Source organism: Colobus angolensis, unplaced genomic scaffold (genome assembly GCF_000951035.1).
Source record: "Colobus angolensis palliatus isolate OR3802 unplaced genomic scaffold, Cang.pa_1.0 Scaffold1, whole genome shotgun sequence".
Lineage (NCBI taxonomy): Eukaryota > Metazoa > Chordata > Mammalia > Primates > Cercopithecidae > Colobus > Colobus angolensis.
The window spans coordinates 13,624,808-13,639,017 of NW_012110918.1; the positions used below are offsets into that span (position 1 = coordinate 13,624,808).

Below are 14,210 nucleotides of genomic sequence, written 5' to 3' on the forward strand. Positions count from 1 at the left end.
CCCCACCAGGACGCACATGCAGAACATCAAGGACATCACCAGCAGCATCCACTTCGAGGCCTACCGCGTGAAGCGCCTCAATGAGGGCAGTAGTGCCATGGCCAATGGTGTGGAGGAGAAGGAGCCAGGAGCCCCGGAGATGTAGACACCGCCTTGCCCACCCCCGGGATCCTGCCCCCAAGTCTTTTCCATCCCCCCCAGGCCCTCCCATTGCCCCATTTTATTTTATATGATTTTCTCCATTTGTCATCATTCCCCACCCCTTCGACATGCTGCCAGGAAACAAAGGAAGGGGCCTCCCTCTGAGTGAGTCAGTGATGAGCCCGCAGCTTCCCCAAGGTTGTGGGGAGGCTGCGCTCGAGCCAGAAGCAGGGGTGAGAGCACCCACTGAATTGACGTGACCCTCCGTCCCCAGGCCTGGCTCCCCGAGGGCTCAGAAGAGCAGCTTCGGTGGGCAGATCATTCATCCGTCCGTGTGGGCTTCTCAGTGCCAGGGGCCTCAGGGTGGGGGCCAGGCCTCGCACGTGCTGAGGGGCTCGGTGGGCTGCATGCTCCCCTCCATCCCCATCGGCCCTGTCCCCTGGAGTGTGTCAGAGCCCAGCGGAGAATAGAGCCCATCAGGGGCACCTGGACCCCCGCCCACCATGTGGCGTGGCCATCACTCAGCCCTCACCCCTGCCCTGCTCCTAAGGGTAGAAAATCCCAGGGTCCCCTGCCACCGGCTGCCCAGCCACTCCAAGCCCCGTGGCAGCCACCTGTCCTGGGGCAGAAAGTGCCTTTATCTCAGCCATCCGCAGGCTGCTCTGCGGAAACAGGCTGGAATGAGGGAGGCGTCTTCATCTCCCTGCCATCCCCCTCTCATGCCACCCCTCCCACAGGGCTGCAGGTGCTGCTGATGCACTGGGATGTGATTGAGGATAAAAAGGAAGGAAAGATGACCCCCACCCCCTCATCCCCCAGTTTTGAAAAGGTCCAAGCAAGTGAGTCTGGTAGAGGAGCTGAGGGAGGGAGCCATGGAAGGTGCCAGAAGGAAGGCTGGCGGGGGCATGTGTGGGCCGTGGCTTGGACTGGTCAGAGTGGCCTGAGCTGCCCGGCGGTTGCCCTGCCCAAGTGACCAGGGAAGTGTGTGTGTGTGTGTGTGTGTCCACGTGTGTGTGTGTATCCGTCTGTCTGTCTAGTGTCTGGGTTTGGCCCAAGACTGGGCTGTGGTTACATTAATGCCCAGCCAGCCACCCCCACCACTCACCCCTCCTGGCCCAGGCCTTGCTGACTCTGTGATCTGGGGAGGTGGGAGGCCAGGCGAGCCTGACTGTTGTCCTACCCATGCCTGGGCCCCTCCCCTCAGGGCCCATGGTAACGAACCCCTAGGAAGGAGAGACTGGGCGTCAGGGGTGCACAGTCCACAGTGAGCTGAAGAATGAGGTTTCATGGCAACGTGGCCCGGCCCCTCACCCTCCGTCCCCACAAGGGGACCTGTAGGGCCTGTCTTTGCAGGACACAGATGACCAAAGTCCCTTCCTGCTTCCTGTTCCCTGTCTTGCTCTGGGGAGAAAGAGGGGCCTGATGAGACTCCACACGAGTAGACACATCACTAGGTGCATCTGCAGGCACCGGGCTGGCTGCTTGCAGCCAGGAGAAGGGCAGCGGGAGGGAGCGTGCGTGTGAGTGTGTGTGTGTGTGTGCGCGCGCGCATGGAAATCCGGGCACTGGATGTCTGACTCCCTCCCCACCCAAGAGAGGAAGGACTCCTCACCACCTCCATCGGTGGGACAGTTTACTTGCCAACTTGCCGTGTTTTTGCCAAAACCAAGATTTTGAAGGAAATGAGTGGCCAGCGCCAGGGCCGAGGCCATGTGGCCTGCCCAGCCTCAACGTCACTTGGTGGCAGGGTGGGGTGGGGAGTGGGCAGCAGCATCCCAGCCTAGAGATGCTTCACTTTCCTTCTCTGTAACCAGACTTTGAAAAATTGTTCGTTTCATCAGGCTCTGTTCCTCAATGGCCTTTTGCTACGTGCCTCCCAAGAAATTTGTCTCTTTTTGTATAAATGACAAAGTGTTGAAAATGTATTTCCTGAAATAAATGTTTCAAATGCAGAAACCCAGAAGGCTCCTGAGTGAGAAGGTTTTTTCTGCTCCTGGGGTTCAGTTCTTTGGGCCTCGGGACAGGTTCGGGTCAGCTGCAGGTGGACGAGAAGCGTGGGCCAGAAAAGGTAGGGCAGGTGCAGTGGCTCACGCCTGTAATCCAGCACTTTGGGAGGCTAAGGCAGGTGAATCACAAGGTGAGGAGTTTGAGAGCAGCCCGGCCAATATGGTGAAACCCTGTCTCTACTAAAAATACAAAAATTAGTTGCGCATGGTGGTATGTGCCTGTAGTCCCAGCTACTTAGGAGGCTGAGGCAGAAGAATCACTTGAACCCTGGAGGTAGAGGTTGCAGTGAGCCAAGATCATGCCACTGCACTTTAGCCTGGGCGACAGAGCAAGACGCCGTCTCAAAAAAAAAAAAAGGGTCAGGCCAGGTTAGATCTTGAATTCAGATTCCCAAGATTTAAAACTAACAAACTCCCTGAGAACTTATAATTTCAGAGCACTGTGAAGAGTGAGGATAGCATCAAGGTGGTTGCTGGGGGGTTGTTTAATCTACTTGGGGTAAAGATTCCCAGGGTCTGAGAAGCACTCATCAGCAGAGATGACTGAAAAGCGAATGGCATATCTGAATGCTTTCATAAAAGTGGGGGATCTGAATGGCGTCCACAGAGGGTGCTGTGAGCTGCTTCTAGTTAATGTATGCTTGAAAAAGTTTTTCTGTTTTATTTTTTGAGACAGGGTCTTGCTCTGTAACCCAGGCTGGAGTGCAGTGGCACAATCACAGCTCACTGCAGCCTCTACCTTCTGGGCTCAAGCGATCCTCCCGAGTAGCTGGGACCACAGGCTTGTACCACCACACCTGGCTAACTTTTTCATTTTTTGTAAAGATGGGATCTCACTATGTTGCCCAGGCTGATCTCAAATTCCTGGCCTCAGGTGATCCTCCTGCCTTGGCCTCCCGAAGGGCTGGGATTGTAGGTGTGAGCCACTATGCCTGGCTGAAAATAAGTGTTTCTTTTGGAAGTTTCTATTAGATTGAACTCTGGACTGGTCAGTATTTGACAGTTGTTTTATGCCAACCTAACTCATTCCAAGAGAGCTTGACTCCAGATAGATTAGAACTCAGAGCCTTGGCTGAGTGAGCTTTTCTTTGCATGTGAGCTTAGGAAGTAAGGTTCAGGGAGCTCTGGTCCGGATGCCCTTGGCATGTGCAGCAGAGGCCTCACCTGGATCCCTCCTCCTGCATGTATTAGTGCCCTGCAGCTGCCTTAACAGACAACCATGTAGCAGGGCTGAAATCAGCAGAAATTTATTCTCACAGTTCTAGAGGCCAGAGGTCTGAGATCCAGGTGTCCCAGGGCCTTGCTCCCTCCAAAGGTTCTAGGGGAGGATCTTCTCTCCTCCCCCAGCTCCTGGTGGCCGCTTCACTCCCATCTCTGCTTCTGTCTTCACACAGCCTTCTCTCTGTCCTGGAGGGTCAAGAGGGCCAAGAGGGCACTCTTCCAGGATTTAGGGCCCACCTTGATTCAGTTCGATCTCATTTAGATCCTCACCTTCACGACATCTGCAAAGACGCTCTTTTGAAATCAGGTCACATTCTAAGGTCTGAATGGATGTGAATTTGGTGAGGTAGGAGACACTGTTGGACCCCCTACATCTCCTTCCGCCCCCCTGTTTCAGGGCCTCCAGGACAACATGGGCAGTGGAGTGGAGAGTAGGAAAGTCCTAATTTGGGACTCGGAAGGTCTGGGTTCCAGGCTGGCTGTGCCACCAAAACTTGGGGTTGTCTCAGCCTCTCTGGGCACCCCCTGGCTCTTCTGCCAGTCACCTGACTTCTGCATGTTTTGGAGAAAGCAGACAGGTTCCTCTCTGAATGAACTGATGGGCATTGGCCCGGTGGAGCTTCTGCGCCATGGGCCGGTGTCTGCCATGAGCACAGGCAGGTTGAGAGTCAGGTCAGCCCCTGTGGGCGGGTGCCAGCCTGCAGCCTGATTCCAAAAGAGGATCTTTGCAGATGTCATGAAGGTAAGGATCTAAATCGCTAAGGCCCTTCCGGCTGTGATGACTTTGCCCATCCCCCATCTGAAGCTCCTTGCAGTCCCTCTGCCTTGAAGCCTCTTCCTACAGACTGAAGTGTCTCCATTTTCACCCCCATTGTCCATCCTTGCACATAGGGAGCCTGTCTAATGGCTGCCCTCTTTGGGGCCGACCACCCTCTCCAAGCCCTGGCCTCAGAGCTCCAGCTCCTCCCCACTTGGCCAGTGTGATCCTCCTAGGCGTCTTGAAGGGGTGGCCTGCCCCTCCACACCTGTGGGCGTTTCTCGTTAGTTGGAACGAGAGACTTGAGAAAAGAAATGAGACACAGAGACAAAGTATAGAGAAAGAAAAAGTGGGCCCAGGGGACCGGCGCTCAGCGTACAGAGGACCCACGCCGGCACCGGTCTCTGAGTTCCCTCAGTATTTATTGATCATTATCTTTACCATCTTAGAAAAAGGGAAGTGGCAGGATGATAGGATCATTGTAGGGAGAAGGTCAGCAGTAAGACATATGAATAAAGATCTCTGTGACATGAGTACGTTTTTCTTTTTTTGAGATGGAGTCTTGCTCATCGCCCAGGCTGGAGTGCAGTGGCCAGGTCTCGGCTCACTGCAAGCTCCGCCTCCCGGGTTCATGCCATTCTCCTGTCTCAGCCTCCCAAGTAGGTGGGATTACAGGCGCCCGCCACCATGCCCGGCTAATTTTTTGTATTTTTAGCAGAGATGGGGTTTTTCACCGTGTTAGCCAGGATGGTCTCGATCTTCTGACCTCATGATCCGCCCGCCTCGCCCTCCCAAAGTGCTGGGATTACAGTCATGAGCCACTGGCCTGGCCGTGACATGAATAAGTTTAAGGAAAAGCGCTGTGCCTTGATATGCATATGTAAATATCTTCATAAACCTTTTTAGTGCATAAAGAGCAGCATTGCCGCTAGCACGTCCCACCTTCAGCCCTAAGGCTGTTTTCTCCTTTCTCAGTAAACAGAACATACAATCGGGTTTTACACCGAGATGTTCCATTGCCCAGGGACGGGCAGGAGACAGATGCTTTTCTCTATCTCAACCGCCAACAGGCCTTCTTTCCTCTTATGCTAGTCCTCCTCAGCACAGACCCTTCACGGGTGTCAGGCTGGGGGACGATCAGGTCTTTCCCTTCCCACGAGGCCATATTTCAGACTATCACATGGCGAGAAACCTTGGACAATACCTAGCTTTCTTAGGCCGAGGTCCCTGCAACCTTTGGCAGTGTACCCGTCCCTGGGTACTTGAGATGAAGAGAATGGTGATGACTTTTAACCAGCATACTGCCTTCAGGCACTTGTTTAACAAAGCACACCCTGCACAGCCCAAAATCCTTTAAACCTTGAGTCACCACAGCACATGTCTTTTGCAAGGACAAAGTTAGGGGTAGGGTCACAGATTAACAGCATCTCAAATACAGAACAAAATGGAGTCTCTTATGTCTGCTTCTTTCTATATAGATACAGTAACAGTCTGATCTCTCTTTCTTTTCCCCACAGCGTCTCATGCCCCTAAACCACACCCAGCCACCCTGCACCACCCATCCAGCGATGCTGAGGGGAGGCCCTCCTGCCACCCAACCAAGCAAGTCTCCTGCTGTAGAACCAGAGTGACCACTGTTCCAATTTGCCAAAAAATGAGAGTTTTCCAAGCACACAGGACTTTCAGTGCTAAAATCAGGAAAGCCTGGGTAAAGTGGGCAAGTTGGCCACCCTGGGTGGGATCCCCGTGCCACCCCGACCCTTCTCCTGCCTCTTGGGGCCCTGGCCCCTATGCTTGTTCAACCCCAGAGGTTTGAAGAAGCTGCATGGACCAAGTCGTTCCCAAGGAAGGACCCGGGGAGAGCAGGAAGGCCCTGAGAACGGGCCCCATTCTCATACTGGCTCTGAGCTCCTACGTGGGAAGTGGGGAATCTCATGGGGGCTGTGGAGACCTTGTGTCCCTGCTTCCTCCCCTGCAAAATCAACAAGCAGGCTTTGGGCTTTTCCAGACACAGCCTTGTAGGAAAGCCTGCATCCCCCGGCGCTCAGGGGCCAGGTGAGGATGCTGGCAGGTGGGCTCCACTCAGCTCCACCTGGATGCACCTGGGAGAAAGCTGGATGGGAACCCAGTGAGCCCACTGGGCGGGGACTGTGCTTGGAACCTCCTCTTAGATGTGCATGTCCTTTCTCCTATTTTATTTTATTAATTTTTTTTGAGGCAGAGTCTCACTCTGTTGCCCAGGCTGGAGTGCAGTGGCGCAATCTTGGCTGACTCCAGGTTCAAGTGATTCTCCTGCCTCAGCCTCCCGAGTAGCTGGGATTATAGGCGTACACCACCACGCCCAGCTAATTTTTGTATTTTTAGTAGAGACGGGGTTTCACCATATTGGCCAGGCTGGTCTTAAACTCCTGGTCTCAAGCGATCCGCCCACCTCAGCCTCCCAAAGTGCTAGGATTACAGGCATGAGCCACCACGCATGGCCAACTCTCTCCCATTTTAACACACTACTTTCTGACTACAAAAGTGGCATGTACAATGGGAAATGTCAGAATTAAATACCCCAGGAAGACACACAAAAGCCTCTGTGATGCTCCCTCCAGTCCTGGTCCTGCGGTGTCGGCCTCTGGTCTCCCTCCTGGTGCGGCATCCTTACCACTGCAGTAACTGGGAAGAAACGTTCCCCATGCATTGCTCTAAATCCCGCTGGATCTGGTTTTGGGGGTGCTGGGCTGCTGCCCAGGAGACTGGAAGGGGAGGAAGGCATGTGCCCCTGAGGGCTTCGAAAGCACTCTGTGCCATGAGGATCCCACCTCCAGCGCTCCCAGAAAGTGGCCGGTATTTTTCTGCTCCAGCAGGGAGCCCAGGTGAGGTTCTCTAGGTAGGTGGAAAAGTAGGTGGAGCAGGCTTCAAGAGCAGAGCCCAGCAGAGCACCCGGCCTTCTCCCATCGCCTCGCTCCTCCCTCTCCTCAAGGCATGGCCAGGAGGGGCCGGAGAAGCAGAACCAGCTGCACAGGGGACGCTGGGCTGGCGCCTGCACATGGGACAGTCATTGATTAAAATCTCACTTGTAAGGAGCCTAAATCTTCGGGTCCTCCTCGGAGAGTCCCAGGTAAGCTGTGTTCCCTGGGTTGATTCCAGGCTGAGCCAGGCTGGGCTGGGCTGCAGACCTCTGGGGACTGCCCACCCAACCCTGGACCACCAGGCTCCCTGCTCCTCCTGAAGGCCTTGGCCTTCAGTGAAATGCAAAAAGTTAAATGTTCTGGCTTTTCTCTGATAATAGAAGCAATGCCTGTCCGTTGTAGAATGTTGGGAAAATAGAGAAGGGCAAGACCAACAACAGGCACGGAACCCCACCCTGCAGGTCAGCCGGCTTGTGCGTGGGAGTTAAAACAAAATGCTTTTGCAAACATTTTCTTTTCCCCAAACAAAATTAAGCTCCGATTGTGCATATCATTTGATAATCAAAATTATTTTTTGAAAACAGAATTTTAATAGCTATACAGTACTCCATTATATCAACATATGGAATGAAATGATGATTTCTAAATTTTTACTCTTGTCACCTGGGCTGCAGTTGGAGGCCTGGTGGGGGTCCACGTGGAGACTGACTGAGCCATCCCTGTCCCTCCTCCAAGATCACAGAAGTGCCTGGTGCTCGGCAAACTCACTTAGAAGGAGCAAGAAGCAACCGGGATGGCTCAGAAGCCCGTGGTGGAATAGTCTCGTGTAAACGAAGAGACAAGAGGAGGCCGAGAACTGGTTTCCCCTTCTCCTTCCCACTCCCACCCCTCCGCTCTTTCCCATCAAGTCTCTGGTCACCACCTTCAGGCTCATGGATGGGCAAAGCGTCCTTTGAGAGTTTGCCTGCCAACCCTCAGAGTCACACACACGAAGGTCTCCTGCAGCTCGGAAGGTCAGGCACAAAGTCACTCCTTGACCCTATTTATTGAAATGTCCGTTTTATGAGCACTTTTCCTTTGTAGACTCAACAGGGTCTCCCTCTGTTGCCCAGGCTGGAGTGCAGTGGTGCGATCATGGCTCACTGCAGCCTGGAACTCCTGGGCTCAAGCAATCCTTCTGCCTCAGTTCTCTGAGTAGCTGGGACCACATGTGTAAGACACTACGCCTGGCTAACTAAAAAAAAAAAAAAAAAAAAAGTAAGCCGGGCACAGTGGCTCATGCCTATAATTCAGCACTTTGGGAGGCCAAGGCAAATGGATCACCTGAGGTCAGTAGTTCGAGACCAGCCTGGCCAACATAGCGAAACCCCGTCTCTACTAAAAAGAATACAAAATTAGCTGGGCGTGGTGGCACACGCCTGCAATCCCAGGTAATCCCAACTACTCAGGAGGTTGAGGCAGGAGAATCACTTGAACCCAGAAGGTAGAGGTTTTAGAAAGCCAAGATCACGCTACTGCAATCCAGCCTGGGCGAGAAGAGTGAAACTCTGTCTCAAAAAATAAAGATAAACAAATTTAAAAAGTAGAGGTAGGGTCTCTCTATGTTGCTCAGGCTGGTCTCAGACTCCTGGCCTCAAGGGATCCTCCCACCTTGGCCTCCCAAAGTGCTGAGACTCCAGGTGTGAGCCACTGCACTGGGCTCAGCTTGGCATGTCTTGAATTTGGGTCGACGTGAAGGAGTCCAGGAGGTCATTCCTCACAGATCGCTTATTGAGGAACCCCCTAGAGGTCAGAGTGGGGGTGGGTGAGGGGAGAGAGAGGCTGCAGGCAGATGCAAGGGGTCCCTGGGATTGCTGGTGTCAGTCCAGGCCCAGGGACACAGCCAAGTGGAGAGAATGTGGGATCGGAGCACAGGAGCCGGGCTGGAGGCCTGCTTTGCTGCATGTGCTTGGGCCTGGGGTTAACGGTCGGAGCCTCAGTGAGCTCATCTGACAAATGGGGATGAGGACCACCATGTAGTCACCATTCGACACTTGGGGGGAGAGAGGCAAGAAGGAGCCCCGGGAGGGATGAATTCTGACCCAAGCCAAGAGTCACTGTGGGGCCAGCGCCAACCTGCACCAGGTTCTATATCCGTCATCACATTAGCTCCTCCGAGAGCCCTGAAGGGTGGGCCATGCCCGCTCCCTTTCCGGGTCTGCTGAGCGGCTCTGGAGCCCAGGTTTGTGTTTAGCCTGGATTGTCTCCCTGCTGCACCCTCTGCCTTGTGCTCCCAGCAGGGCACTGCGGCATCGTCTGGTTTTAGCAGGGTGAGGCGGCTCCCACAGACATGTGATGCAGAAAGTCCCCGACCCCCCCAGCCAGCTCTCCGTGGGTCCTGTCCAGGGCCCTGCCCCGCGCCGCCCACTGCTGCTGCCGGGCAAGCCTCAGATTCCACAGGGATTCCGAGAGGTCGCAGCTGAATCAATGCTGAGAGCCCATCGGAGAAAACATCTTCCTTCCCTTTCAAAGAGGACAGTTATGCATAATGAGAATAAAAAGGGGGTATAAATAATTAAAGCGGCCTAGAATGAGTGGTTCTTGAACCATCTGCCTGATTTAAAAACTAATTACTCGGAGACTGGTCGCTGTGCGGAGCTGTGCACGGGAGCTGTGCACGCTCCTCACGACACTCACCGCCTCCTCTTCGGGCACCAGGGGTGGCGGCATCGGCCTGATCATCCAGTCCTGGCACGTAGAGCACTGCCACAGCCTCCTCCATCTCCCTGATTAATAACTTCATCCGAGCCCGGGACCAGAAGGAAATGTAAGTCCTCTGAAGGAAACGGCCGCACGGTGGAGCCAGCAGCAGTCTCTCCCAGCAGGTGAGCCGGGAGGTGTGGACCCAGTCTCAGCCAGGTTAGTGGAGCCCCAGATTCAACCCAAGGAATGACCCATTACAGGGGCTCAGCAGGACCTAAGGATCTTTACTCTTTATCCAAGGGTCCAAGGCGCACTCTCCACATACAGCCCTCACCCTGTCCCTGGAGGGAGGGAATTGGATCTCTGATTCTTCTGCAAGAAGAATCACTAGGCGTGGTGGCTCGCACCTTTGGTCCCAGCCACTCAGGGGGCTGAGGCAGGAGGATCGCTTGAGCCCAGGAGTTTGAGGCTGCAGTGAGCTATGGTCACACCACTGCACTCCAGCCTGGCCAACAGGCTGACCCTGTCGCGTCTACATGGGAAAAGTACTCAAAAGACGATATTTCAATAATATTATAATAATAGTTATATTTTGCCTTGCAGGTGAGTTGAGGAATCCTGCAGGAAGCCCTTCTCATCCAGCCCCCATCCCTTGCCCTTCGCTACTCCTCTGCCTTGGAGACTTGCCTGGACTGTCAGTCCCTGCACAGCAGCCTGGGAGTGGGGCAGGGTGGGGTCGGGGGACAGAAATACCCTGTCCTGTAACAATTAACCCTGACATTTCCTTGGCACAGATTCTCATCCTTGTGTTCCCTCTGAAGAGGGCACATCAGGGGCTGCTGCTCCACTTCACAGATGAGGAGAGAGAGGTCAAGAAGGTTCAAAGTCACGCAGCAGAGAGTGGTGGAGATGACCCGGACTTCAGACTTCGTCCTTCGGGAGGTTTATGTTCGGGTGCTGCTTGGGGACAGCTCTTCCTGTGCCCCCACCTTCTCTGGAAGGCAGCCAGGGCTGAAGCACGGCCACCTCACAGCGCGTCGTGCTGAGACATGTAGGGTCTCAGAGTGAGGTGTGTGTGTGTGCATGAGTGTGTTTTTGTGTGCACATGTGAGAATTCCGGTAAACGCACACACCTCACAGCACAAAATGTGGGGAAAGACACAGGATCCAAAACAGCCTGCCAGGCTGGGCCTTGTGTGTGTGGGTTTAGCCCTGAGTGGGGAGGTGTTGGATTAGCTGCGCTCTTGGATGAGGGTGGAGAAGTGCTGCCACTGCCTGCCACTGCATGGCACCCAGCTGTGAGATGACCCCTCTATTGACACAGGCAGAATTACAAAATCAACATTGCAAACTCAGGAATGGGAACCAGGGATATCCATCTACACACATCAAAATGGTTAAACGGGGGAAAACAAACGCACTGTCCATCTGCAAACTGCCTGCAGTTAAACCCTCAGTGAGTCAACCCTTCAAGGTGGCATCAGCAGGGGAGAAAATTTCAGCTCCAGGCTCTCTGAGTTTTTCTTATCTACACTGTGCTTTCCTAAAGGCTGATTTCTTTTAGGTAATGCACATCCTCCTGTCTCCATCAGATTTTCTCTGTAAGCTCTTGGACTGTGTTCATTTGCAAAGGTCATCAAAGGGCAGTTTTCTCTGGAGCTGGTTTTGAATCCTGGTTCTTCTACTTACCAGCTGGGTGACTTTAGATGGGTGATTTAACCTGGGTCCTCAGTCTCCCCATCTATAAAATGGTAACGATAGTGCCCAATTCATAGGATTGTTGTGATTAAATAAGTTAGTTCATGGGAAGCACTTACAATAGTGTCTAGGCAATGAGTACTCAATAGATGTGAGCCATCATTATCACCATTGACATCACCACCACCATCATCATCATCACCATCACTATAATCACTATCAACATTACCATCATCACCCTCACTATCATTATCATCATTATCATCATCACCATCACTACCATCACCACCATCACAATCATTAACATCATCACCATCACCATCGTCATCATCACCATCTCCATCATTATCTTCATCATTATTATCATCACATCAGCAGTATCATCACTACTATGATCACCATCATCACTACCATCATCCCATCATTACCACCATCACCATCTTTATCATCACTGTCATTATCATAATCACCATCACTATCATGCTCATCACCATCACCATCATCAATATCATTACTACTGTGATCACCATCACCACCACCATTATCCCATCATTATCATTTTCACTATCACCATCATCACCACTACCATCATTATCATCTCATCACCATCATCATCATTATCATCACATCATCAGTATCATCACTACTACCATCATCCCATGATTATCACCATCACCATCATTATCATCATCACCTAACTATCACTATCATTACCATCATCACCATCACCAACACCATCATCAGTATCATCACTACTGTGATCACCATCACCACCATCATCCCATCATTATCTCTATCGCCATCATTATCAACACTACCATCACCATCATCGCCATCATCATCACCATCATCATTAGCATCACGATCATCACCATCATCACCACCATCACCATCATCTCCATGAACATCACCATCACCACCATTACCATCATCATCACTACTCCTACCTTACCATCAGTGTAAGGTACCTACTGCCTTTCCTGGCACCATCAGTGTTGCCATAATTATTATCATCGCCATCACCATCATCATCACGATTATCACACAACCATCAATATCATCATCATTTTCTCCATCATCACCATCAACAACATCCTGAAACTGAAATAAAGAAAAAGGCCCTGCTGTGTATTTAAGGTTCTTGTCTAATAATTCCAACACTCGGTCATCTGTGGGTCTACTTCTATTGGTAATTTTTCCCCTGGTTATTAGTCACATTGCCCTGCTTCTTTGCATGTCTTGCAATTTTTTTAGTCTGAAATGTGGTATATTTTTAAAATAGTAGTGCCTATAGTAAGTATATGTCTCCTGGAAAAAGAATGTACCCCTTCTTCTACTGGGCCATTAGCGTGAGGGACTGAGTCAATCTAATATGCAGTTGACTTGGATCTGGGCTTTAATGAAGCTTCAGTTAAAGTCACTTCACCACTCACTTCAAATGTTTTGAAAGTAGGATCAGGTCTTTCCCTAAGTAAGTGTTTGCAAGACAAGAGGATAGTATGAAAAACATAATGTGTGCCTGTATTAAAAAGGTCAGAGGCCTTTGAGGATGTAAACATGGTGTATAAAGGTGAGTGTTATTAAACAGGATATTGTAACAGTGCAGAGATGGGTGGTAACTTTCAGAGGATGAAAGATCTTATTCTCGAAGCTTTAGATGTCACAGCTAGGAATGGTAAAAGTAATAACAGATACTATCCTCATGAAGGGCATTCTCTGCCTGAACCCAATCACTTCAAGGACCCTGAAAGAATTCTCAGAACTCCAAATCAATTGGCCATAGGCCACTGCTGCTTCCACATATTCAAAAAATGCTAACATCCCAGTCCTACTTCCAAACCCCAGCACAGGCTGTGTTGTCGCCCAGGGTAAGTTAACACCAGAAAACAGAAACTTCACTGGTCCTGGCCCAGAGCTCTGTGTCCTGGCCTCGCCCAAAAAGGGGGCTCCCATTAGCTAACCTGCTCAGCTCCCTGCCACACTTCCCACAGAGCTTTCTAGCTTTTGTCAGCTCAAGGCAGCCCTTGAAAACTGTAGAATCTGAGGGGGTGTGTATCTAATAAAGTTGGAGCTCTGCAATTTAGCAATTACTGTAACCCACACTTGTAATTTAGGGGGTTTCTTGTAATTCTCCTTTGTACTCTTTCTTTTTGAAAAAATATGCAGCCTTAATAGCTTCCTCTTTAATGCTCCAAAGGCCGATATTTGCCACTCCCCATCCCCTGTCAGCTGCAGAGCACAAAAAAAGTGTGCAGATCATGTTGAGGTTGCTTTTCAGGGCTTAGAAAGTTTAATTTAATGCTCAGCATCTCCAAAAGGAAACTGAACTTGCTCCTTGTAATTGTGCATGTCTTCAAAGCTCTGAATTCCTCTCCGAGGTTGGTCATCAGTATGGATTAAAATCTGCTGAGAGGTATAATCTACCCACCTTTCTACATTCTACTATTAGGCCAGTCTCCTTACTGCTTCCTGAATGTGCTAGTGTTAATTTTGCTCATCTGTCTTTATTCGTGCAGTTACCTGTTTGTTCATTTAAGAATTTTTTTTTTTCTTTTTTTGAGAACCTCTATGTGCTAGACTCTAGGCTTACTACCAGGAATCTAAATCATAAAGGACAGGACCACCTCTGTCCAGGAGTTTTGCAGTCTGGAAAGACAGATGACTCTATCCTAACTACACTCGGGATATTATGTGTGATGACTGAGCTGGCATAGAGGGTGATGGAAGCCAGGGGGTGGCACCTAACTCAGACCGAGCTGTGAGAAGTAGCAATTTGGAAGCCAGGCTATGATGGATAAAAAGAGG

At 51.3% G+C, this 14,210-nt stretch overlaps 1 protein-coding gene across 8 annotated transcripts in view; it reads left to right on the forward strand.

Moving 5' to 3' along the window:
- Positions 1-2,104, forward strand: part of SEPT9 (septin 9) — a 212,031-nt gene extending 209,927 nt beyond the window's left edge. For all 8 annotated transcript variants that reach the window (XM_011953141.1, XM_011953295.1, XM_011953381.1 and 5 more), the window contains one exon: positions 10-2,104. In XM_011953141.1, coding sequence (XP_011808531.1) covers positions 10-145 — 136 coding nt within the window. In that variant the 3' untranslated portion in view covers positions 146-2,104. The remainder of the gene's footprint in view (positions 1-9) is intronic.
- The last annotated feature ends 12,106 nt before the right edge of the window (positions 2,105-14,210 follow it).